The 27,516-nt window shown below is 32.7% G+C and overlaps 2 protein-coding genes and 1 non-coding gene across 3 annotated transcripts; 2 read left to right on the forward strand and 1 right to left on the reverse strand.

Annotated features, from left to right (window-relative positions):
* The first annotated feature begins 2,271 nt into the window (after nucleotides 1-2,271).
* LOC121174263 (probable protein S-acyltransferase 22) lies at nucleotides 2,272-9,024 on the forward strand. The gene is made up of 9 exons (XM_041013145.1): nucleotides 2,272-2,861; nucleotides 2,956-3,069; nucleotides 4,092-4,493; nucleotides 4,713-4,781; nucleotides 4,870-4,941; nucleotides 5,302-5,430; nucleotides 5,620-5,700; nucleotides 6,408-6,596; nucleotides 7,178-9,024. The coding sequence occupies exons 1-9, from the start codon at nucleotides 2,820-2,822 to the stop codon at nucleotides 7,946-7,948; spliced, it is 1,869 nt and encodes a 622-aa protein (XP_040869079.1). The 5' UTR covers nucleotides 2,272-2,819; the 3' UTR covers nucleotides 7,949-9,024.
* MIR9748 (microRNA MIR9748) lies at nucleotides 8,393-8,488 on the forward strand. Its single transcript, NR_126792.1, has one exon. It is a non-coding gene; the product is annotated as a microRNA MIR9748 (primary transcript).
* A 1,685-nt stretch (nucleotides 9,025-10,709) lies between the features above and the next one.
* On the reverse strand, nucleotides 10,710-12,083 carry LOC100791310 (uncharacterized). The gene has a single exon (XM_003556668.5). It carries the CDS (start codon nucleotides 11,895-11,897, stop codon nucleotides 10,935-10,937), a length of 963 nt encoding a protein of 320 aa, XP_003556716.4. The 5' UTR covers nucleotides 11,898-12,083; the 3' UTR covers nucleotides 10,710-10,934.
* Between the last annotated feature and the right edge of the window lie 15,433 nt (nucleotides 12,084-27,516).

Consider the following 27,516-nt stretch of genomic DNA (forward strand, 5'->3'; position numbering starts at 1 on the left):
ATAAACCATGGCAAGAAGCAATTATAATAACTAAGTCTGAAAGAAGAGATACTAAACTACTAGTACTGTGGCATGCCACTCCAACCAACACCTGACAAAGAACTGTTGACTTCGAAGCTACAGCCTTATTAAAACTTGATTGCCCTTTTTGCAGCTGTAAATTTGCATTAACAATATCCAGCCTTAAATTTTTCAGATAATTTAAATCTTTTTAATCTAAAATTCATTCTTCAAATTTTTTTATAAAAAATTTAAATTTTTAAAATTTTAAAACAGAATTTTAAACCACTAAAAATGTAGAGTTTTAATTTTCTTTTAAATGGTGAGAAATTGAAATTCTCTTATCGAACCTTCCAAAATGTTCGCGTGTTTCCTTTATCACCTTTATCCTCTCTTCCACCTGAAATATCTTGAAATCCTATTCTCGAACTTATGACTCTTTCCTCATGTCAATGATCCTATTCTTCGAGAAGCACTGTCCAAGCTTGTGGAGTATGGATCGGGTGTGAGGGTAGGGAGACACGTAGAATTGCACCCGTCAGTCGAGGGAGTAACCATCGCCGCCCATCACGTGGCGGAGGTGCTTGCCGACGATGAGGTCTTAGGTCATGCTTTGCATTATTGACTGAATCTTATAGTCAGGTGTGGTGGTGTATGTTGTCGTATCCTAGTTCTCCTGGAACTCCTTATGTCGCATCAATATTATCTTCTTTAGAAGCACACCAATCATATATTTTTTTCGTTTTACATTCACTTATTTTACCCTCACAATTTTTATTTTTTTTATCAAAACATAAAATTTTGAAAATAAAAGAATTTCAATTATTTGAAATTCTTAGAATTTTAAATTCTTTCATCCAAACACACTCTAAATTATCTCCATGGATTTTAATTAGTTTAATATGTATTTTCTTTAAATTTGAACTAACCCTAACCATTGGTTATTTTGAATTTGAGTTATTGTCGATCATTCATTTACGTGTTGAGTGCATTAATTTGAGTATAAAATACAAATTAAATTCGTTGAAATTTGTCTTTTGATAACAGATTTCTCAAAGCTAATTTATTGATTATGTTCATAGATAAATCTCTTTGATCATAGATGAGTGATTGGTGAATCATCCATCCGAAAAACAAAATAAAAATTACGTACTCATCAAATACACCAAAATATCAACAACTTTATGAAGCCATTAGTTAAATATATATAGAACGAATTTGATGTGGCATTTTCAAAGAGAAGACTTGCTTGGTATCTCAACAAATCAATCATTTCGGCTGTGATTGGTTCTACCTTGTAAAATATATAACCAGACAACGAAAGCTTGCTTTCTCTCTAACAAACTGAATGACCAATGTAATTAAAATGAACTAATGAATAAATACTATAGAGAAGGAACTAGGGAGAAATATAGATGGAAAATTAAACTCTTAATCAATAAAGGTCCTAATTGCATTCTCTTTATATTGAAATAAATAAAAGGTGTAATTAAAACATTAATTAGTTTTCAAAATCTTAAAAGACAATGCTACTACATAGTCCGGATTTGCCATGCTTGGAGTTGGATGCATCTCTAGACACGTAACGCATGTTAGTTGTTTGCATTAAATTTGTCAACTCTTCATAATTAATAAGCCAATAAGTCATTTTAAAATGTGAACATTAAATTTGAGCGGGTTGCTAATTTCCCGCTGAATTTGGCTCTCTTTTCCAAATACATGCAAATGCTACTACAGTAAGATCAATATTAGTATAATTATTTTACCCACACAAGATTATTATCAGGCAAATGTTAACCAAATTCTGTCGGATTATTAATTAAGTAATTAAAAGAAGAAATATTTTTATTAAAATATATAAAATTATATTATTTGTAATAAGATTTTACAATAAATTTTTTTCTTTTAAATTTTTAATTAATATTCTAAAGATACTAGTTAGCCACCAAAGTGATATAGATCAATTGATTAAACTGTGTAGGTTTTGTAAATTTTTTATAATTGTTTTTAATTTTTATTGATAAAAAAAATTAATCATATTATTATTGTTAAAGATTAAAGTTTAAAGTTAAGATTAATCATAAAAAAAATTAAAGTTAAGAGAGAGGGGCTTTAAGACAAAGTTTGTTACAAAAGCATAAGCAAACAAGAATTGGTTGCAGTGTAATGTGACACATGATTTGCCAATTCAAAAAGGAAACGGCCGCTCACAGCAGTGAGCAGCAGGTGGCAGAAGATATATATACATAGAGAGAGATTGAGAGAACCCAAAAATTCAAAAATAATAAAAAAAAAAGTAAAAAGGGTATGTGTGTGTGTGGTAATTATTATGGGGCATGGATGAGAAAGCCATGGTCACAGATCTCTGATGAAGAAGTAAAAAAAAGGTGTTTTTACAACCAACCAACCAACAAAGAAGTCACACCAAAATCCAAAAAAGACCATACCTTTACCACTTCCCTTCTTCACTTTAACATTCTTTGAAACCAGACAAAGACCAAATAAGCATTCCTTCACTGTTCACACCCACCACCACTATTATCTTCTCTCTCTCTCTCTTACATCTCTTTCTATCTGCTTCAACCAACATGTCATGGCCATTGGCCTCTTCCCTCTGTTTCTTTGTCCTTGACTAAAAATGTCTGATTTTGCATTTTAAAATAAATAAAACATAAAGAGGTGAAAATGTTGGGGGGAAAAAAAGCAAAAGTAATTGTCCCTGGTTGTTCTATCTAGTTCTGTGTTCTATGCTTTTGTTGTGCTTTTTGGTGCTGTGTACTACTTAAAAGGTCTTGAATTCAACTTCAAAGTCAAAAAGCATGAGGAAACATGGGTGGCAGTTACCTTACCATCCTCTTCAGGTAGTTGCAAATTTTGATTCTTTTTTTGAGCACAAGTTTTTGTTTTTTATTTTGTTGTTGTTTTGTTTTTTCATTTTGGAAAATCTTTTTGAAGGTGGTGGCTGCTGCTGTGTTTCTGGCTCTGGGGTTTGCCTTCTATGTGTTCTTTGCTCCTTTTGTTGGAGAGAAGATGTATCAGTACATTGTTATTGGCCTTTACTCACCACTGGTAACCAATCTTCAAATTTTTCTGCTTTCTCTATTTTTCTTTTATAATATACTCATTTGCTGCTTTCTAAGTTGGTCTGTGGGAGGAGTGCGTTCTTTGATTTCTTTCTTTCTTTTAATATTATTTTTTGCTTTCAGATTCATGAGTTTGATTTCTTTTTTGTGAATCTGAGTTTTGTTTCCAGTTCATGATTCCTTCTCAATTCCCATTATATAATGTACCATTCTGTTTGGATTGTTGTGTAGTTCAATGAAGGGTTCTATGAAGCTGTCTCTGTATCTGATAAGGTCCATTTGGTTGCTTGTTGTGACCTCTTTAGTCTCTTTCCCTCTTCCACTTCTTACATCCATTTTAAGAATTTCTGACATATAGCTATCACAAGACATGTGTGAACTACAATTTCAAAGATTTCATTTTTTTTGTTTAAATTCTTTTGATAATTAATTACCACTTGTTTGAAATTTTACTCTTTTCTTAGAACTGTATTGATGGATCTATTTGTTTGTACCTCGGGCATAAATTATATGTTAGGAATATGAAATTCAAGCCAAGTTAAAATTTTCATTTAATTTAAAATTTCTTTGATATTTCATCAATCAATTTTATTATATCGTTGGTATGTTTTTCGAAATATAAGTAATTGTTAATTATGACATCACACGCCTATGTTCAGTTGATCTTTAAATCTGATATGCACGATCATCAAGATGATATCAAATAATTCATAGGTTGGAGTTGTGAATTTTGTATTCTATAAAATGTTATTAAGGAGGATAAGTGTGACAAACTTACACGTAGATGTTTGCTTCGAAAGTACTCTAGATTTTTGTTCAGGTGCTGTATTGTGCGTTTGGGATTTGTTTTTAATGTAGTGATATACTGATATGCACCTTATATCTTTTGATATTTTTTTCCCCTTCTGTTAGCTATTTTGACCACCCTTTCTATTATGACTCCCCTAAGGCTAGGACTGTTATTTTCCTGTGAAAGACATTGTTTAGTGATATTTCCCATTTTGGCAGATTATTAGTGTCTTTGGACTGTACATATGGTGTGCTGCAGCAGATCCAGGAGATCCAGGGGTTTTTAAGTCAAAAAAGTATCTTAAAATCCCAGACAGTAAAAAGCTTGCTGAACTAAAGAATTCTAAATTAGGTGAAGAATCAAGTTCATCAATGCATGAAGTAAATGCTTCAATAGTTGGAGCTAAATCTGTGGATAAAGAGGCATTGGGAACAAAAGGAACTTCGAAAGATGCTTCAAATTCAGTAGAGAAGAGTACATTGTCGTCTTGTTCATCCTGTGTCCTCTTGGTTTCTTCTCCGTGTGCATATATCTGCAGCTGCTCTAGTTCAACCGAGAAATCATCTGATAAACAAACAATTGAAGATGGCATGTTCTATTGCAGCCTGTGTGAAGTCGAGGTGTGTAGAAGTTTTTGAACTAGAAATGTAATGTCCCTTTGAAATTACTGTTTGAGTTCATTCCTTAATAAGACATGTGGAGGTGGAAAGATAATTTTGCCTCAGCATCAGTGCTTGCAGAACTTCACAATTACCTACTGTTACAAACTCATGTTTACTCTGCAATGCTTATATGGTAAAGTAAGTTTTTATCACTGAATAATATTGTTAATGTTGTAGGTTTTCAAGTACAGCAAGCACTGTAGAGTCTGCGACAAGTGTGTAGATCACTTTGACCATCATTGTCGAGTATGAGTAAATTGAGTATATACTTCTTATTCCTTTGCTTTTCACCTGACCTATGTTCTGAAGGCATGTTGCTTCCTGGGTTTTGCAGTGGCTTAACAACTGTATAGGGAAAAAGAACTATCGACAATTTTTCACCCTCATGGTTGCTGCTATGCTCTTGGTAAGCAATATTTTCCACCTATGACGTGCTCATTCACATGGATGAACCTACTGTAACTATAGTTAGTAAGTTCTACTATGTAAGAATTGAAAAATATGATTCTCTCTATATCACCAGCATTTGGAAATCACCCTCTATTGCCAAAAAAACTCTTTCATCTGTTTCTGATGCTACTTGTCTCCCTATAAATTGTCAACTCTTTCCTTTTTCTCTTTAAACCGTCCCAAACCTGTCTCAGTAATTGTTGCAACATGCCATATCTTATAGAGCATCATAAGTATGATTTTTTTTCCTAATTATTTTCATTATGACTAACTAATGTCAGGTCCATAAATGATTTTTTTGCCTTTGAGATTGCAGTTTATTCTTCAATGGCTGACTGGGATACTTGTGCTTATCTGCTGTTTTGTCAAAAGGAAGCAATTTTCTGTGGATATCTCCTCCAAGTTGGGAACCAGTTTCTCTATGGTTCCCTTTGTTATTGTGGTGGTGAGCATTCTGCTTCCCCTGCTTCTTATGCACGTGCACATATTATTTGATAATTATATTTCCTTAATAATGGCTACTTTTTTATTGTTCTGAAAAATCAACTTATTTTTGCTCTTTTTTGTTTGATGAAAACCATTGAGGTTATTTCCGGATGCAGCTATTCTTATATTCACGTGTGAAAATTTTCAGTCTATCTGCACCATTCTGGCTATGATTGCTACCTTACCGGTTGTTCAGCTTTTCTTCTTTCATATCCTCCTCATTAAAAAGGTAAGGTTGACTGTTGTTTCGTATGTTGATTATCTGCTTAATACTTCTTTTCATTTTAAGGAACATCTTAAATTGTTATTCATAAATAGGCCAGCTTCTATTCAAGTATGATTTTAGTCTTCATGTAGGAAAAAAAAGCAAAAGGAATATACATGATGGGTAGTTGTATGTATTTTGATGGTTGCGTATGTACCCTTTAAGAGAAGTTCTTGTTTAGACAATGTTATGCAAGTTGTGTAGAGTAAACTAAACCAATTAACAATTGACACATCATCATTTTACATTACATTGAGGTTATTTTTAGTTACCTGTTCAGAAGCCATTGTCCACATTCCAAGGGAAAAAATGTTGATGCATGTGTTTTTTTTCAGTTTGGCCAAACAATTGTTAGGCTCTTTTCTGACAAAAAATCAAGCACTAAATAATTACATAATTCCTGTCATTTCTTACATTTACACCGATAATGCATTAGTTGTTGATGGTTTAGTAGTCTACACACCTTATATAGACAAGATTGACAAGTCTCTCACCTTTTAGATCCTAGTAGGCAATAAAACGTCTTCCTTGGGGCAAAATGCAAGTTTATGTATTAATTCTCAGTTGATGACAATGACATTTTTAGTGCTAAATATTACTACATTATATTATTATATTATCTAGCTACAATCATATGTGTTAATTGTTTTAGTTATTGCTGATTCACTCAGGGACTCAGCACATATGATTACATCATAGCAATGAGGGAGCAAGAGCAGGAGCAGCTAGGAAATGGAGGTCAGCAAAGTCCCCAGATGTCAACTGTTAGCTCATTTACTGGATTGAGTAGTGCAAGCTCCTTTACTACTTTACACCGAGGTGCATGGTGCACACCCCCACGTCTGCTGCTTGAAGATCAGGTAACATATTTTCAATTTAAAATTGCTTTATATATTAATGTTCTTTGTTTTTGTATTTTATGTTTGGAGTTTTGTCTGCTTAAAATACCTGTAGGTATTGTGCCTTTCCTGCAAAAGTGATGGTGTTGATTTGAACTTCTTGCATAATTGCATCTGAATACACATCTTTTATTTTATCAAAGCATGCTGCTGAGAAAAACAAGATCGCGATGACTTAAAGAAGTTACAAAAAGAACACAAAGTAATTGATTTGTTTGTGATTATTGTGGAGAGGAAAGAAAACTTAATATGCAATGAAAAACATGTTATGTACCATTAACTGACTAAACATATCAAGAATAGTGTCGCATATCAACTTTGGAAGTTATTGTAGCCTTGCTGGATGGTTTTTGGCAGTGTGTATATCATGCTAGGTCATTTTACTCTACTCCTTTTAAATGAATGCTATTCTGCTATGTTGTTTAGTTGCTTCTAGATTGCAAGTACTATTTTTTTTTATGTTCTTTTGTTTACTTATTGAGCTCCACCTGTTTCATTTTTTCCATCTCCTTTTGGGGGCATTTGGGGTGTTATCCTTGCAGTTTGATGTTGTGCCCCCAGAAACAGGTTCTGTAAGTTCACTGGGAAAGAAGACAACGAGAGAAGATCCATTAAAGAAAAAGAATCCTGGAACTGTCAAAATTAGTCCTTGGACATTGGCACGCTTAAATGCAGAAGAAATTTCTAAGGCAGCTTCAGAAGCAAGAAAAAAATCCAAAGTTCTGCAGCCTGTAACAAGACATGGTGAGGCTATCAGTTTAGAACTGGAAAACAGTTTTGGTAGCAGTGGCCGAAGAATGGTTCCCAGGATTGAGGGCAATAAGAAACGAGCAAGTAAGCGGGTTCATCATCCTGCTGACTTGTCTATGGAGTCCCTGACAAAAGTTTCGTCTAGTAATACTGATAAAGCCTTGAGTGGGATGTCTAGGTTGGCTCCTCTCCCTATTGAAGCGTGCAGCACATTTCAAACAAGTCAAGCAATGTCAAGCTCAGCTGGGATTGTTCCTTCATCTCCTGAAAGTAGTTTAGACTCTCCTGATATCCACCCTTTTGGGGTGTCTTCATCAAGTGCTGAAAAGGCAAGACAGCTTGCAGGTCCTTCAGCTGCTGGTGCTGCAACTCTGAAGGAAATTCCGCTGTCAAGTTCAACTAGTGATGGATATGAGGCTTCTGGCGGAGAAGACAGTGACCGGGTTGACCCAAGTAGGATTGTTCAGAGATCTACAAATTGGACTAATCTTCTTTTCAGAGCTGATCAGGATGACAAGGCTTTTAAAATGTCTCTTTCATCAACCAGTGTTGGTTATAGATAGTAGAAAGTTTTGAAAAACTTAACTTGGGTGTCAATTAGATAACTATCTTTCTAACTATTTCATGGGAATTGTTCATTCTTTGAGTTGTGAGCTAGAGGTACTTGAACAATTTAATATGATGCTTGCAAATTTTGGGCGTTGGAGGTAGGCTCGAGCATGTATATCATGTGGGAACTTAAACAAAAAATACTGTTTGGACCTACTCAAGGTCAAAGGATCTTATAAACTGGAAGGTCATTGAACACACCCTTTATGCATCCAAGCCGTTTGACAAGTTTGATGTGTTCAGGTCGTACCTGAAGATCCAAATGGCAGACTTCTCTAAAAATGGATAAAACTGACAAACTCAGCGGCTTGTGCTTGCTGACAAAAGCATAAGTGATGGTGCATTTTGTGACTCAACAGTTTGGTGGAACAATGACATACACCAGAGAATATTGGGGGTAGCAGAAGGAAGTGTAGAGGGATGACTTATATGTATAGGATCGGTTTCCTTGTTTTTGTACAAATAAGTAATTCCTATATGTTTCCTTCTACGAACCATCAATATTTTTGGATGTCCATCTTTGTTCCACCAAACTGTTGTCGGGTCACAAAACACAATGTTGTTTGTCTTTATCCACAACCACAAGCAGGTTGAATTTGTTCAATTTTACTCATTTTGACATGCATCTAAACTTGTCAAAGGGGTTATATTGGTAAATGACGTGTTTGATGGAGTTTATGAGATCCTTTGACATTAAGTGAGAGCCCAAATAGTATAGTTTGCTGTTGTTTAAGTTCCCGCATGATACTAAGTGGGCGACTAGTGTGGTGAGTTTGTAAGTTTTATCCATTTTTGGAAGTGGATTGTTTGAATCTTTTGGTACAGACCCGGACGGAACACTTCAACTTGTTAAGTCTTGGATGGATTGGTAAAGACCGTGTTATTTTTATTTAATAGAAGTGCCTGATTTGGGAAGAGAACTATTCTCTCTACCTCCAAAATGTTATTCTTAGACCTTAGGTTGTATCTTGATGTATAGTTTCTATTAAAACTACTGTTTGAATGGACTGAGTGGTTTACAATTTGCTAATTTAACAGCTCTTCAATTCATATTCTTCTCCAATGAATTCCGCTGTATGTCTCGACTCTCGAATGACTTTAAGGACATATGGTAAGAAATTCTAACCGAAATGGGAATTGTTTGCAGATTTAAATAAAGTAAAATGGCTGAAACTAATAACTACTGTTTAGTGTGTATTACGGTGTGCATTGTGAATTTATTTTGGATAGTCCTTGATAAAATTGATTTTGGTAAAGTGAATTTAAAGGTTTTAATAAAAGAAATATTAGGATATGTTAATAAAAGGATATTTACTATTGTAAATGAAAATATGTATATATCATTGAAATAGTATTATAACATCAAGAGAAGCAAAGGTTGAATTTTCAGCTCTGATAAAAGGTTGAATTTTTAATCAAGAGAAGCAAAGAACAAAAGTTACATGGAAATTATAGGAGAGTTTAGAATCAATTTCTACAAAAAAAAAATGCGGTAAAAGAAAGGAAAAAAACTCTTTTAAAGAGAGCTCGCCTATAAGCTACACAAATAAAAGCATATTCAGAATTAAGATCATGCTTATATAAATTAAGTCGAGGGAGATCTTTCGTAAATTTAAGCAACAAGCAAACTTAAAAGAGCCTCTTTCAAAAAGGATCTGTCACTGGTTTGAGAACAAAGAAAAAATCTGTCACTGGTTTCATTACCTATAATCTAGTATAGGAATAATAAAGAGGATATCATCATCTGATCTCTCCTTTTCTTAGATTTTTTTAATCTTTAATTATCATCACAGAGACACAAACCACTCCATTATTTTATTTCAACTTCCCACAACAATGATTAAAAAAAATGGTACCAACTACGTACGTAACAAATCTAATTTCAAAGAATTAAAAACGAATACAAACAACCACAACAGTACCTGTCTATCCGCGCTAGTTTCAACATAAAAGAGAAATTGATAATATCCGTGAAATCAATTACAATTATCTTTATCTCACTTTTTTTTTTAATATTCCTCGCTCATCATTTTCATATTCACGCATCTAATAAATAAACCCAATAAAAATTAAAGGAGAAATCTCATTTTGCTACTTTTGTTATGCATGAAACATTTCTCAATATGCCTCCACTATTATTCACTAAATCCCAAGGGAAAGCCAGACATAGCAATAAAGTTATATGTCTTGGTTAGGGGTGTACTAGTTCGGTAAAAAAAAAAAAATATATTCAACCTGATTTGTAATTTAGAAATTGGTTCAAGATTAAATTAATTTTAAAAAATTAGTTCTGAATTAGTTTTAACTTGATTCTAAAAGTCAAATTTGTTTCCAACTAGTTTTTGAAGTATTTTTTCAAATAAAAATATTTAAATAAAAATTAATTTGATTGACCGAACTGACTTTCTAACAACAATTTAATTAATTGGATTAGTTTTATAAAATAGTGTATTCCTTTCTTCTTGAACTAATTAAAAAAAAATTAATTCGATTTAAGTTTAATTACAACGATCCAATTCAAATCAGTTTTTTCACCCATTTTTGAAACAAAACCATCCAAACAATCATTCTAACATCCATCTCAAAACAGACCATTCACCCAAATTTTGTAACCTAATAATAACTGCCATCAATTTCAAGCTTCAACTAAAAAAATAACAAGCAAAAAAACCACCACAATATACACATTTGGCATGTACAAGTTCCACACTCCAATTAACAATGTAACAGTTAATTATTAATTAGTCCAGAAATTTACACGACTAAAAGCTTGAGATTTTTTTTTGAGTGAGAATCAAAGATGATATGAGATTTTCCAATAACTGACGCACACTTCTCAATCAAGAGCTAGACTAGATCCCCTTGACCTAAAAGTTTGGGATGGATTACACTTATGCACACTGCGTTACAAAAAAACAAAGGAATCCAAAACAAGCTACACTAAACACGGACAACGGAAACAACGTGAGGGACCTTGCCGTCGTCGAACGGCAAGCAAACGTACTGCCAGGCGAACTCCTCCGCAATCTCGAGCGCGAGCTCGCCGTGGACGGCCTTGCAGTACATGTAGAGGACAGTGTCGGCGGCGGCGTTGTAGAGCATGAGGAGCACGAGGAGCGTGGATGTGAGGACGATCTGGACGACGAAAGCCCAGTCTTTCCAGGCCCAGCCGTCAGAGCCCACGACGAGCATGGAGGCGGTCCAGAGGAGGATGGTCTGCAGGGAGCCGAAGAAGAGGAAGCAGGAGGCGGCGAGGGTTCTCATTCCTTTGGTGAGGAAGGCGCTGCGGCGGAGGGGGTGGAGGGCGCCGCAAGTGGATTCGGTGACGGCGACGACGGAGGCGAGGGACCAGGATACGCGGAGGTAGACGATGGCGAGGAGGACGAGGACGGCGGAGATGGCAACGAGGATCGAGGAGGAGGAGGTGGTGGAAAAGAGGAAGATGGCGGGGAGTGAGAGAGAGAGAAGAATGAGGTTGGTGATGAAGGAGGTGACGAGGAGGGGCAGGAAGGAGGTGGCGACGGAGAGGAGCGCGGACGGGAGTTTTACGGGGCGGCCGAAGAAGCCGTGGAAGACACTGTGGGTGATGGAGGCGAGGGCGAATAAGGAGAAGAAGACTACGAAGAGGAAGAAGAGGAGGAAGGGGATGGGGAGGGATAAGGAGAGAGAAGTGGTTAGGGTTAGGGTTTGGGGTTGGGGTAGGGTTTGGCGTCGGAGGATGTGGACGTGGGAGGAGTGTTGAGGGTATAAGAGAGGGAAGAGGGAAGGGGAGACGATGAGGGAGAAGGAGAGAGGGAGGAGGAAGATGACGGAAAGGGCCAGGAAGTGGCGAGAGTGGGCGTTGATTATGCGTTTTGATTCGGAGAGGATTCCCCATAGGGTTAGGTTCGTTGCCGTTGCCATCACTGTGCTGGTACTTACTCTGATGTTAATTTGGTGAGATGATGGAGGAGGAAAGAGGAAGAGGTAGAGGCGTGTGGATTGCAAATGAATCCTGAAGGGGCGATTGGATCACAAAATAATAATTTAAACAATACTAGTCATTTTGGTTTCCACTCTTCCTCTCCACAACCATGCCATGTGTGTCCCATAACAACTTATTTTTAATATCTTTTCTAAATGTTTAATAATTTAGATTTAAATATATTTTTAGTTTTTTAAATTTGAGTTGATTTTATGGTAATCCTTCCAAAAATTGAAGTTATTTTTTTGTTCTTGAAATTCACAATCTCTTTGTAGTCGGTAAAAAAATAAAAAAAAAAATTCTTATTTTAAATACTGTTTTTTAAGTTTTTGTATTAACTCGATTTTTTCAGTTTTTAAACATCAAAAAATTATATTTTAAAATATAAGATAAAAATTAAATTATGATAGTGAAAATTGATTTCATATTGAAAATTTTTTATTCCTTATTTCAATCACCCCGTATATACAAAATAACTAAAAAAAAAATATTTAAGCCAATAATTTAATCAACCGCTCTTTTGAAAAATGAAATTAACTACCATCTTCCTAACCATGTTGTTAGAGAGGGGAAAATTATTTAAGTAAAATTATTTGATTACTGGAAGGGATAACAATAATTAGTATCATTATAAAAAAATAATTAGTATTAATTATTAGATTTATATAATTGTTTAATTATTTATGAAAACGAAAATAATTAAGTAAATGTTAACTTTTTACCAATTTTCCAAAAAATCAGTATATATATATATATATATATATATATATATATATATATATATATATATAAATTTAACGTGTTTTAATGTAATCATTTAATTAATTTTTTTAACTTAAATTAATTTATTCAGTCTATTTAATTTATTATTTGAGTTATTAGATTTTTTCCGATAGTTATATTCATAAACCGTTTACATTTTAATGTAATAACACCATTTACTACTTTCTCTTTATTTTTGGAAAAATTGTAAAAACAAATTAACCTATTAATTATTTCTTCAAATTATTTATGTAAAATGTTCAAATCAAAATAACAAGATATTAACTAGGATAGTTTAATTGTTTGGTTAAAACCTTAATGACTAAGGCACCCACACACATATATACACTATTCATCACATTAAAGAAATATAAACAAATAGATTAATCTGTTAAGAATATATGGACTTAATTGTTGCTAAAAGCTAATCTAACGAATAATCAATTAACTTAATGATTTAATTAATTTAAGTTTATGAATCATTAATTACAATAAAACATGTGCAAAATTAGCATAGTTAATTTTCCATGTTTATGAGAAATTTTAAGAAATAATTTATTAATAATTTTCATAAATAATTACAACAGAAAATTAAATAAATCAAATAATCAATTTAAGCGATGAGATGAAGAATGACTTTTTTAAGTTCTTCAAGTAAGTTGGTTCCTCTTATATATAACATGAATGAAAGATAGAGAGGGAGTGGTATGTTTTGTTTTTTTTTTTTTCTTTAATTGATTATAATAGTTTAAAATTAATAAAAATCATTGTTTAAAATTGACGGTTAATAATGACAATTTAGCATTGATCTTCCTTTGAGATGGCTTGAATTTTTTTGTTTTTCAAATTTAAATTTATAGGTTGACAAAAATTATAATTTACTAAAATATTAAGTAGGGCTCAAGGAAGCCATAATCTATTTTTTAATCTATATTAAATGGGTTGCAAATAATCTATGGCTTGGTTGATTGAGTAATATGCTACATTTATAGTTTTCCAAAATTTAATGTGTATACAGATAATGATTGTGTTCATTCTAGCCACCACCTTTTGCTAAAAATTGAAGTAATTTGCACCAAAAGGGTAGCTTCCTACATATAAGAAACCATGTAAAAATATACATATACTGATCTAAACATGTAAATCAATTTAAATGACATATTTAGATTAAATAGCGGAAATTAAAAATATTACGAGCGTACCTCCAGCCATTACAAATTGAACGGGAAGCGACGCACACACGAACCTAAAAGACAGTTTTGTTCTTCCAGACCATTTCTCACTCTGAATAGATGATGTATTTTTTCTGAATAGAGAAGTGAGTTTGGTGATACAAAACTGAGAGCACCCTATCCTATTTATAGAGTCTGTCTATCACAGAGCTCTCAACTTGTTATCAGAACGTGATAAGAAGTTATCAGTACGTGAGATAAAGGATGGGTACGTGATTTGTTACTAAAGGTGGTTGCAAATATATTTGCAAAGATATGGGTTGAATGTGGATGAAAAATGGACCAGATTCAAAATAACTAAATGTTCCAAAATAATAAAATAAAAAAAGGAACGTGGAACGTGAATGCAATGTGGGCTTCCAACATTCTCCCACTTGGTCCATTTAACTCAACATCAACCATAACAAGAAACATAATATATGAGTCATGGCGATAGGTCCTCTGATGATGAGTAGTATCTTCCATGTACCACAATATATCAAGTCTCTCAACACTAGCTCTCAACTTAATGAATAAACCATATGTTTATTCTATATCTAAACCGAATGATTTTTCTCGAAATAAATAAATATGTGCACAAAACCATATGAGAAAATATCTAATTGAATAAGAGTTTCATTGAAAATAACAAATGTACGTACAATGAAATTACATCATGGAACCAAGTCCCATTCGTACTACATGATCCTTAAAATTCTTTGGTGGCATGCCTTTAGTTAAAGGATCAGCAATCATTAACTCAGTGTTGACGTGTTCAATGACCACTTTCTTTTCTTTAACACGTTCTCTTATGGCTAAGTACTTGATGTCGATGTGCTTACTTCGACTTCCACTTTTGTTATTTTTAGCCATAAACACCGCAGAAAAGTTGTCACAATACAACTTTAATGGCCTAGAAATAGAGTCCACAACTCTAAGGCCAGATATGAAACTCTTCAACCATACACCATGCGAGGTAGTCTCAAAACAAGAAATGAACTCAGCCTCCATAGTGGAAGTAGCAGTCAAGGTTTGCTTGGCACTTCTCCAAGATACAGCTCCACTGGCTAACATAAAAATATAACCAGATGTTGATATTTGCGTATCAACGCAACCAGCAAAGTCTGAGTCAAAGTAGCCAATCATTTCCAGACAATCAGTTTGTCTGTACATGAGCATGTAATCCTTTGTTCCTTGAAGATATCTCATCACTTTCTTTGCAGCTTTCCAGTGGTCAATACCTGGATTACTTTGATATCTTCCCAAGACTCCAACAGCGAATGCAATATCAGGTCTAGTGCAAACCTGAGCATACATAAGGCTTCCAACTACTGAAGCATATGGAATATTTTTCATGTGTTCCCGCTCAAAATCATTTTTGGGGCATTGACTCAAAGCAAGTTTGTCACCCTTCACAATGGGAGCTACACTTGGTGAACAATCTTTCATATTAAATCTCTCTAAAACTTTGTTGATATAGGTTTCTTGAGACAAGTCTAAAATGCCTCGAGATCTTTCTCTATGGATCTTTATGCCTATGACATAAGATGCCTCTCCCATATCCTTCATATCAAAGTTCTTTGAGAGAAATTGTTTTACCTCATATAGCATACCCTTATCATTAGTCGCAAGCAGAATATCATCTACGTATAATACAAGGAAACAAATCTTACTCCCACTGACCTTCTGGTATATACAGTGATCCATGACATTCTCTTCAAAGCTAAATGAAGAAATGACCTCATGAAATTTTAAATACCATTGGCGGGAGGCTTGTTTCAATCCATAGATGGACTTATTAAGCTTGCAGACTAAGTGCTCACCAACACTAGATAAGAATCCCTCAGGTTGTTTCATGTAAACCTCTTCTTCTAGATCACTATTCAGGAATGTCGTTTTCACATCCATTTGATGCAGCTCAAGATCAAAATGAGCTACTAATGCCAAAATTACTCGAAGAGAGTCTTTCTTAGATAGAGGGGAAAAGGTCTCTCTGTAATCGATTCCTTCTCTTTGAGTGAATCCTTTAGCAATAAGTCTTGCCTTATGTCTCTCAATGTTGCCTTCTGAGTCTTTCTTTGTTTTGAAGACCCATCTACATCCGATGGCTTTTACACCAACAGGCAACTCAACGAGATCCCAAACTTGGTTAGATGCCATAGAATCCATCTCATCCCTCATAGCATTATACCACAAATTTGATTCCTTAGAACTCATGGCTTGTGAAAACGTCTCAGGATCATTTTCGGCTCCAATGTTGTAGTCTGATTCTTGTAGGTACACTACATAATCACTAGGAATTGCTGTTTTTTTTATTCTAGTAGATCTTCTTAATGTTGTTTGGTCATCTTGCTGAGGAACTTGTTCAACTGGTTCTTCACAAGTTTGTTCAATATCATCATGTTGTTCCTCACAAACAACTTGATCTACATGATCACTTTCAACAGCTTGTGGAACTTCAATCACTGGTTGTCTAACATCCATTTTAACTTGAGGGGTGGGAATGACTACCAACCTATTACTTGTCCTAGAAGGTTCAGCTTCATAGTGATCCCTTTCAGAAGAAATGTTCTTAAATTGATCACTCCCACTGATCAAGTCATTTTCAAGAAACTTTGCATTCCTTGTTTCCACAATCCTAGTGTTGTGGGATGGACAATAGAACCTATACCCTTTAGACCTTTCATCATATCCAATGAAATACCCAGTAATAGTCTTAGGGTCTAGTTTCTTCTCTTGTGGATTATAAATTCTTACTTCAGACGGGCATCCCCAAACGCGTATATGTTGCAAACTTGGTTTCCAACCCTTGAATAACTCAAAAGGTGTCTTTGAGACAGCCTTGGTTGGAACTCGGTTTAATATAAACGTAGTCGTCTTAAGAGCATCAATCCACAAAAATTGAGGAAGCTTTAAATTACTCATCATGCTTCTCACCATGTCTAATAAGGTTCGATTTCTTCGTTCTGCCACACCATTCTGATCCGGAGAACCAGACATAGTGTATTGGGCAACAATCCCATGTTCTTGAAGAAATTTCGCAAATGAACCTGGTCCTTGTCCATCCTCTGTGTATCTACCATAGTACTCCCCACCTCTATCTGATCTCACGATCTTAATTTGTTTTTCACATTGTTTCTTAACTTTAGCCTTAAAAACTTGAAAGGCATCTAAAGCTTCATTCTTAAAATGAAGTAAGTAGAGATACATATATCGTGAATAATCATCTATAAAGGTTATGAAGTATTTTGGACTATTTGCATCCATGTCTGGACAACATATGTCTGTATGTATGATTTCTAATAAATTAGAACTCCTCTTTGCACTCTTTTTAGACTTGTTAGTTTGCTTACCCTTAATGCAATCTACACAAGTCTCAAAATCAGCAAAATCCAAAGTACTAAGTACTCCTTCATTTACTAATCACTTGATTATCTCAATAGAGATATGTCCTAATCTCCGGTGCCACAACATAGAGGATTCTTCATTCACAATACATCGTTTTAACACAACAGAAATGTGCATAGAAGTAGCGTCGTTTTTCAATTCAATCGAATAAAGACCATCAACCAATTGACCACAACCAATAATTTCAGATTTATTTAGTAAATTGAAACCAAAGTCTGTAAAATTAAAATAAAATCCCAAAGGTGCAAGTTTAGAAACAGAAATTAAGTTTTTACAGAAACTAGGAACATAAAAAACTTTCTCCAAATGTAATTTAAAGCCACTACTTAAAACTAAGACACACGTTCCAATGGCCTCTACATGCGAGCTCATCCTACTCCCTGAGTAGATGCACTGCTCACTTCCCACTGGCTTCCTTAGGTTTTCTATATCCTGCAAGGTATTAGAAACATGGATTGTAGAACCAGAGTCAATCCACCATGTATTATGATTCACATTAATCATATTAGATTCATAACAAATGAAGGTAAATGGTGTACCTTTCTTCTCAAACCAACTTTTAAATTTGGGGCAGTCCTTCTTCATGTGTCCTTTCTTTTTACAGAAGAAACACTTTGACTCCTTTTTAATTGTTGGTTGAGTTGGAATCCTTCCTTTATTGGTGCCCACAGACTTCTTCCTATCCTTTCCAGAAGTAGAAGTAGTCAAATTTACCTTCTCACCCTCTTCCATTATCAATCTCTCCTCTTCTTGAACACACATGGTCATCAATTCATTAATAGACCATTTATCCTTATGTGTGTTGTAGGAGATTTTGAAGGGTGTATACTGTTGAGGTAGGGTGCACAAAATGAAATGTACCAGGAAGGATTCAGACATGGTAACTTCCAGGGTTTTCAACTGAGCCACTATGTCCCTTAAGCGCATGATATGTTCGTGCACACCTCTCGTTCCAGTAAGCTTAATGGAAGAGAATTGCATAATGAGTGTGCTAGCAAGCGACTTCTCAAAGGTCGTAAACTGTTCGTCAATGGCTTTCAACAGATCTCTGACCTTATCATGCTGGTCAACTGAACCCCGGATACTAGCTGATATGTTGGTTTTTATGAACATAACGGAGAGACGATTAGATCTCTCCCACTTTTCATAAAGATCAACAACATCAGGTTCGCTAGTTTCAGTAATAGCCAGTGGCTCATCCTTCCTTATAGCATAGTCAATATCCATCCAACCCAAATGAAGGAGAACTTTTTCCTTCCAAACCTTATAATTATCACCTTTCAAAATGGGAAGGTCACAAGAAATATTCATAGATTGTGAAAACAAACACACATGCTCATTAAGAAAATTTGAGACTAAACAAATGTCATGTTTTGCCAATGCAAATCATGTCTCAATATATGAATCTAGTGACACAAAACTTGCCTGTGGGCTAAAGTCCTACTCAATTAGATTCATCATGCAATTTTATGATAAAACTATTAAATCATGTTCTTTTCCTTAATTCCTGTGGGTAAATTAAGAAATATAATTTAATATTTTATCCTAATTAATCATACAAATATAACAAAATTCTTGTGGGTAGATTTCATCACATTACATATGATTAATCACAATTAATATTTCTAATGTGATTATAAATTTAGCATATAATTTTACTCAATTAAAGATGTTGTGGCTATTCTCTAATTTAATAAAATTATATTAATCACTTAACATTCAAAAATAATCCTTGCATAAACATACTTAATAATGCAAATGTGCTCAATATTGAATCATAAAAATTACATGTATACCAATTCAAAATAGCATTGCATGTATATTCATTCAACATGTAATAAACTTTAAAGGATTAAATCCAATTAATACTAGTATTTAACATAATATTGCATGTTCAACATAACTTAGAGACACACAATTTTAAACAGTTTATGCATAAATGATTTATCCTTTAGAAGTTATAAATACACATGAACTGCAACTAATAGACAATTAAATTGCAGTAGCTTAGCGGCAAAGGGAGTCCTTTCATGCTTGCATGGCGAGGGTTTGAAACCAGCCCAAAACGTTTTCGCGTTCCTTTTAATTAATTAAAAAACGAAGACAGTAAACAAAACCCGCAAAACTTCGTCTTCAACCTCTAGCGGGTAAGAAAAATAATAATAATAATAATAATAATAAATTATTACCTCAATTTCGAAAAACTCACATTATTATATGCATTTTAGACACCCAAAAATATGTTTTAAATCATAGAAAAATTAGAAAACTTATATCATTCCTAATTTTAATGTTATTTTGAATTAAGGAGGCTTAAAACATAACACCCATGTACTCAGAAAATAAACTCCGCATAATAGGAACGACCCAATAAGCAAGACAGAGGTACAAATAGGCTCTGATACCAAATGTAAAAATATACATATACTGATCTAAACCTGCAAATCAATTTAAATGACATATTTAGATCAAACAGCGGAAATTAAAAATATTATGAGCGTACCTCCAACCATTGCAAATTGAACGGGAAGCGGCGCACACACGAATCTGAAAGATAATTTTGTTCTTCCAGACCCTTACTCACTCTGAATAGATGGTGTATTTTTTCTGAATAGAGAAGTGAGTTTGGTGATACAAAACTGAGAGCACCCCATCCTATTTATAGAGTTTGTCCATCACAGAGCTCTCAACTTGTTATCAGAACGTGAAATAAGAAGTTAGCAGTACGTGAGATAAAGGATGGGTACGTGATTTGTTACTGAAGGTGGTTGCAAATATATTTGTAAAGATATGGGTTGAATGTGGATGGAAAATGGACCAGATTCAAAATAACTAAATATTCCAAAATAATAAAATAAAAAAAAGGAACGTGGAATGTGAATGCAACGTGGGCTTCCAACAACCATGACAAAAATATAGATTGGTAAGATTGATTTATTCAATTTGCTACAAGTTCATCAAACTCTGGGGATACAAAATATACCATTTGCACCTGATGCGCATTCCTATTTTTTTAAAAACTTTTTATTGCAACCACATAAATACTTGATAAAGCAGTTTAGAATTGCCAGATGCTAACAACTCAAGAAAATGGAAAAATGCAAATGTGCCATATGAAACGATGGTTGTTTTTTTTCCCATGGAGGATTTTTTTTTGTTTAGCTGCATTCACTTGAGGATAGAGCTGCGAACTCTTATGGTGTGAAAAAAACTTCAGACCCTGACTCTGGTAGGTCCCCACTTTTGAAAAATTAATCTTTTGAAAGAGTAAGAAAAAGTACTTTATGAAGATGATGTTCAAGAGTATGATCATGTTTTGAATATGATGGAGAATGCTAATGAAAAAAATGACAGTAACCACAATATATACAATTATTCGTTGTACATATATGAAATTATTTATGACTCAAAGTTTTCGTGAAGATTCGCTTTTTCATTGGTTTATTAGAAATTATTTATAAAGACAATATATTGAATTATGTCTGGCTAGATCTATATTGCAATTATTGTTCACTTAAGGTGTTCTCATAATCTCAGCTCATCATTATGGTTTTGTTACATGCTTATCAGAGATAGTGACAGGGTAACAAATTAATTTTGCAAACTCTTTTGATATGCTTCTTAGTAATTAAATTACTAGGGGTGAGAACTAGAAGGACTTATCCCTCATGTATAGGTTTCGAGTGTTGTTGTGGTTATTATATTTATAATTAGTTTCCTTTTCTGTTTTGTTTAAATTTTCTATATATTCTCGGTGTTTATATCATTCTTTCTTTGAATATATATATATATATATATATATATATATATATATATATATATATATAAAGAGAGAGAAGGAATTCACTTACTCAAATAATAATTCTTTTTAGAGTTATTTTTTATTTTTATTATTTATTTTCTTGAAATTTAATGATTAAGATTATTATTTATTACAACCATTAAATCTAAAGAAATTAACTGGTGAGAATAAGAAATAACTCTAAAAAAGTAATGTGCATAAATCTAATTATATATATATATATATATATATATATATATATATATATATATATATATATATATATATATATATATTGTTAGATTTATACATGTTACTTTTTTTTAACAGAAGGTCGGTAATGCTGAAGGTGCATTTAATTTGTAGGTATTGAACCGAACAAAAGAAAATGTTTAAAGGGTTGAGAAAAGTGGCATGTAAAGTTAATTAGTATTCTCCATAGACACATACTAAAGTTCTCCTTTTTCCTCTAGGTTTTACCTACCAAAATTCAAGCACTTGCTTACAATTATGGTGTTAATTTATCTGGAACTCTGAGTAGCAATATGGCTACAATCAGTTTCTGGGTAATGGAAATAAATACTGATGAATTTTGTCCTTATTTTATAGTGGGAATTCAAAGTTAGTCATTCTATTGGCATCTCTATTGCAATTAGCTCAATGGTGAGAACTAGCTAGACATATTCATATGCAAATTTTGTTTGTTGCATTAGTTATTATATATTCTCCATGTTTTATTGTATACAATAAGTTTCCTTTAATTTTTTGTTTTGTTCAAAATTTTGATATTAGACTTGCATTTTCTTAAGCTTATATTTTGTTGTGTGTGTGTCATATTTGAGTATTCTATTTTAATTTTAGTTGTGCAATTGACCTGTTGTATCATAATATAACTAATGTATTATTGGTTCTTTTTATGTGGTTACTTAAGTTTTATTTTTATTTTTATGGTTAGCATATTCCTTATTATTTCATCAACATTGTTTGGTCAAGTTAAATGAATGAAATGAAAAATCAAATCATTTCCTTTAACTTCTTATGGTGACTATAAGTGCACATTCCTTATTTTGTAACATGGTGGCAATAAGTTTGGTTAGTTGTGTGAACAGTGTACATGACTGAGAGTCCTGTTCTTGCTCAAGCCAAGAATTTTGTGTGTATAGTTTTGGCATTAAGGAAGCCCCTCAACTTTGATATTAGTGGTGTTGAAGGATCCTCACAAAGTATAATTATTTCTTTATATTTTATAGGACATGGGATGGATGTTGTGCATTAATAGCAGGAAAGTCAGAACTTTTTTTGTGTTATGGGCTCTAATAACTATGTAAGGAAGCTTTAGGATCTCTGAGTGTGTTGTGATGTTAGGTTTTTACATGGGGTCATATTGCTTAATTTTCTATAGATACAACTCTCTATTTTGATGTTTTTTCTTTTATAACCAATCATACTTTCTAAATGCAAACGTTAATTATAATTGGGGTAAATAGACACTTTTGTCCCTCAATGTGTAATTCGTTGATAAATACGTCTCTGAAAGATGAAAATACAAAATTTAGTCCCTGAAAGTGTAAAAAGTGCGACAAATATATCCGGTCGTTAACTTCCGTCTGTTACCGTTAATAAAATAGCCTACGTGGCACGAAGGGATAAATTTGTCACTGAAATGATTGTCAATGTGGATTACCAACATATGGGTATATTTGTCATAATATTCTTTGACTTTTCGTCTTCTCACATTTGTCCCTGAAAGATGAAAATGTAAAATTTAGTTTCCAAAAGTATAAAAAAGTGCGATAAATATATCCGAACGTTAATAATAGATTGCGACTAATTATTATTATTATTATTATTAGTATATGTTTGTAATTTACTGCTCCTATTCGTTTAGTACTTATACAATATATTTCTTAAATTGCCTTTTAATATATATATATATATATATATATATATATATATATATATTATTTTAATTTTCTTGTCAAACCTTAATCTTTGTTGTGAAAAAAAACTTTATCTTATATCTTATAATTTTATCAAATTTCTACTAAATTTCTCACTTTTAATCTTTAAAATTATTCCATATCTCAATTCCAACTTAAAACCCTTATATTTAGATTAAAAATAACATGTCAAGAGTTTTGAGTAAAAAAAAAGACAACCCATCACGAGACCAAATTTATTTATTTATTTATTTTAAAAAATGAATTTAATCAACTAGTTTTTTTTTAAAAAAAAAAGAGTCTCACAAAATTTAAACTAGATAAAGCTAAAGTGAAATTATAAGTCTTTTTCCTTAATCAATAAAATGTATATATATACCTCAAATATGAAAGAATTCATTGGATAAACTTTATGTGCTTCTACTCGAGACAATACTTATTATACATGGTATGAATGAAATGAAAACAATTACTAACAAATAAAGAATCCAAATAAATTTAAATAAAAAATAAAATAATGTTCAAACTAATATAGATGTTAACTTAAAAAAAAACCTATTACAGAGGTTTATTCTTTGCTTTTGGGACATAGAGTTATATTTCTCGCTGATTTAGGGGTTGCAGGACTTTGCATTCCATTTGGCATACTATGACAGAATACGTAATAAAGATTAATAATTAATTGAAGAAAAAAATTCAAGAAATAAAAGGCTTTCATTTTTTTTAAATGGTAACTAAATTTTTTTATATCATAAAACTAAAGAAATTTATTTTATTTTGTGAAATAAATAGTTATATTGATTAATTAAAAAACTAATTAACAATTTGATAGATGAATAAATAGATACATAATCAAAGTATAATAGTTCAAATCTTAAGTTGTATTTTACTGTTTTTTAATCCCTTTTTCCCTAGCTTCTCTCCTATACAATTCATTATTAACGTCCGGATATATTTGACGCACTTTTTATATTTTCAGGACTAAATTTTGCATTTTCCTCTCTCAGGGACACAATTGTCAGTGAAGTGAAAAGACGAAAAGTAAAAAAAAAATATTATGACAAATATGCCTTATGTTGACAATCTACGTTGACAATCATTTCAGTGACAAATTTGTCTCTCCGTGTCACGTAGACTATTTTTATTAACGGTGACGGATGAAAGTTAACGGTAAGATATATTTGTCGCACTTTTTATACTTTCATGAATTAAATTTTATATTTTCATCTTTTAAGGACGTATTTGTCAGTAAATTACACATTGAGAAACAAAAGTAGATATTTACCCTTATAATTGTTTGGCTCTTATCTCCAAAATTGTGGATTTATAATCTTGCAACGTTTATAGCAGATTCATAAATTTGAACATTAGAGTAACTTAATATCAGGATTATTAGTTGGATATGCTGAGACTAAATTGAAAAATTGAATTATTATATTGAACATGTAATGATCGTAAGTGACTCAAATTTCCATTGTTGTGTTAATATTAACCGTGATCTTAATGAAAACTTTTCAACTCTATTTCATTTCACTAGTCAAGTTTTTTTTGTTGACTTTAAATCTTTTTGGACTGCATCTCTTGGTGAGACAAATTTGCTAACCATTTCTATCAACTATTATTTTTTTAATAATTGTTATTGTTCTGATATCATACATTAAAATAATTAAAATACACAACACTTATATTTATAAATTTTTTAAGTCAATATATAAAATCAATTTTTTAATTTATTATCTTTTCAGTTATGTATGAAATTACTTGAGATTTTATTTTACTTGAGTCAACTATATCTATAAGAAAATTTTGTTAATATAAATACTAAATCTTATATAATTCTAACAATTTATTCCCTTAAATATTTCTAATAATATTTATTGATATTTCTTATATATTTACCATAACAACAAAACAAAATAATGTTGACCGTGCATCTTACCCAGCTAGTTCACTTAAAGGCAGCTAGCATACCTAGACAAAAAATAAATAAATAGAAAAGCACAGTTTGCAACCATTGGTATTCACTAAAAAAATTAATACCATGACTGTTCTTAACCTATTTAAATGAGAAAGTTAAATTTTCATCATTTAAAAATAAAAAGGAAATGTAAATTGCATATAGCCATAGAAGGAAAAAAAAGTTTTAAAAGGAAAACCATTAAAAATAACTACTTTATCACCTTTGTATTTAATTAATCAACCAGTTAAATGTATGGCACATACGACGAGTTCCATACTAGAAGTAAATAACATTTGATGATTTTCCTAAATGATAAACTTAATTTCTAATTTAAATTACTTAATGAGAATCTGCTGTCTAGGACTCACAAAATTTACGTGACATTCTATTTGACACTTAGAAACACATGTCAACCCTCCACGTTAGTTTTGGAGAGCGGACGCCTGACCCTTAACAGTCGGACTCCCCAACAGATAGGTTATCTCTAACCTACTTATAGTCAATTGTATTTGAATATCTTATCCATTGACAAATAATTAATTATCTATAACGTCACACATTATCTACAAGGTACGATTATCTTTTACCTTTTATCTATAAGCCAATGTTTACGACTCATCACACACTAAGCACACGAGCATCAAGCCTCACTACTAGAATATGGGCTTTTTACGATGGTTAATAAGGGCTTTTAACGACGGTTGCAAACTGTTGTTGTATATGATGTCGTTAAAAGTAAATTGCTTTTTACGACGGTTATTTTAATAATCATCTTTGAAAATTATAATCATTCAAAGACGGTTATTAGCTGGGAACCGTCTTTGAATGCTGCGTCATCTTCGACATTCAAAGACGGTTATTTGCTAATAATTGTCTTTGAATGTTGTGTCTGATTTGACATTCAAAGGCGGTTATTAGCAAATAACTGTCTTTGAATGCTCCATCTGATTTGACATTCAAAGACGGTTATTAGAAAATAACCGTCTTTAAATTCTCCTTCTGATTTGACATTCAAAGACGGTTATTCGCTAATAACCGTCTTTGAATTCTCCTAATCATTGTCATTCAAAGACGTTTATTTGATAATAACCGTCTTTGAATCCTCCTTCTGATTTGACATTCAAAGACGGTTATCTGCTAATAACTATCTTTGAATGCTGCGTTTGATTTGGCATTCAAAGACTAGTATTTGCCAAATGTTTTGTTTGTTTTTTTACTCTGTTTCCAGGCATTCAAATGTGTTTTGTATGTGATTTGAATCTTTAGCTGTATTTATTTAAAAAAGCTCAACAGGCTGCAATCACCACCCACATTACAAATCTCATTAGGGGTGACATTGGAAACAATTTTTTATATGTAAACTTCACTACCATCCAACAAGTATAATTTAAAGAATCCAGACAATGGGTAATGTATTTTCACCTCAAACCATTTAACATCCTCCGGATTATAAAACATGTGTCTCACAGAAGCTTTACGTTTCGACACTCTTTGGGGATAACTGCAACACAATTTTAAAATCTTAAAATAAGCAAAACATAAATTCAATCATCAATGTTCATAAACAATCATAAAATGCTAGAATTTCTTCCCAGAAATGGTATTTGAAAGATGTCAATTAAAAAGACCATAAAATGTCAATAATAAACATACCCTGTCAAAATAACTCGCTTAAGGATTATCCTATCTGCATCAACAGTTTTCAGTGAGCCAACAGCTGCCACTACAGGGGTAGCATTCTCTCCATTTCTCTTTAGGATTATCATAGGAAGAGGAGGAAAGGAAACTGGTGCATAGATTGAAGCAACTGAAAAACGCCCAGCATGGAGAAACCTCTCCATCTTGTTCTTGTCTGTATTTATGAACTCGCTAGAGAAAATTGGCCTGCAAAAAAAAAATTGCAATTACCAAATATTTTTCCCTAAAGAGATCCATTATATGCCAAAAAGTCTTCCAGATTAAATACCGTACCAGCCAACAAATTGCTGAAACCCAACATGGAAAATTAACTCTTCCTTGGATTTGATGGGTGCATCATATGCTTCATGCTTCTTCACACTACACAACACATGTGACTTCAGTTCATGACACATCTTTTGGAATGGTTCACAACTTATAATAAGAAGCGCACTAGGCACAGAATGAAAATAGTAAAATGATAAAACACAAAATCACCTGAAATGAAGGACAGATACTTTGGACTCATGTTTCAATAGGCCACATGCTGTAATTGGGATTGTCTTTGCAAGCAAAGATAACTTTGAAGCAATAGCACTGGGCACTCCCATGATATGCAACCTAGCATATGAGCCAACTGGAATACAGTCCTCCCGGTTTTCATGATCCACTTCTAAAGCTTTAGCAATAACATGTTTTTGTGTTCTTTTAAAATTATCGAATTAAAAAATTCTGGCATAATCTTGGGGTAGAGATTCCTGATATTTAGAAATGTCAGATTTTTGTTTTGGAGGGTTAGAGACAATGATTTACTATAAA

This window comes from Glycine max, chromosome 20 (genome assembly GCF_000004515.6).
Source record: "Glycine max cultivar Williams 82 chromosome 20, Glycine_max_v4.0, whole genome shotgun sequence".
Taxonomy (NCBI): Eukaryota; Viridiplantae; Streptophyta; class Magnoliopsida; order Fabales; family Fabaceae; genus Glycine; species Glycine max.

What these genes read in the sequence shown, in the direction of transcription:
- LOC121174263 (XM_041013145.1), top strand. Translation starts at nt 2,820, where the DNA reads ATGAGGAAACATGGGTGGCAGTTACCTTACCATCCTCTTCAG. An exon ending in GCAGCCTGTGTGAAGTCGAG is followed by an intron (nt 4,494 to 4,712) that starts GTGTGTAGAAGT and finishes TTAATGTTGTAG; the next exon opens with GTTTTCAAGTACAGCAAGCA. An exon ending in TTCCCTTTGTTATTGTGGTG is followed by an intron (nt 5,431 to 5,619) that starts GTGAGCATTCTG and finishes GAAAATTTTCAG; the next exon opens with TCTATCTGCACCATTCTGGC.
- LOC100791310 (XM_003556668.5), bottom strand. Translation starts at nt 11,897, where the DNA reads ATGGCAACGGCAACGAACCTAACCCTATGGGGAATCCTCTCCGAATCA.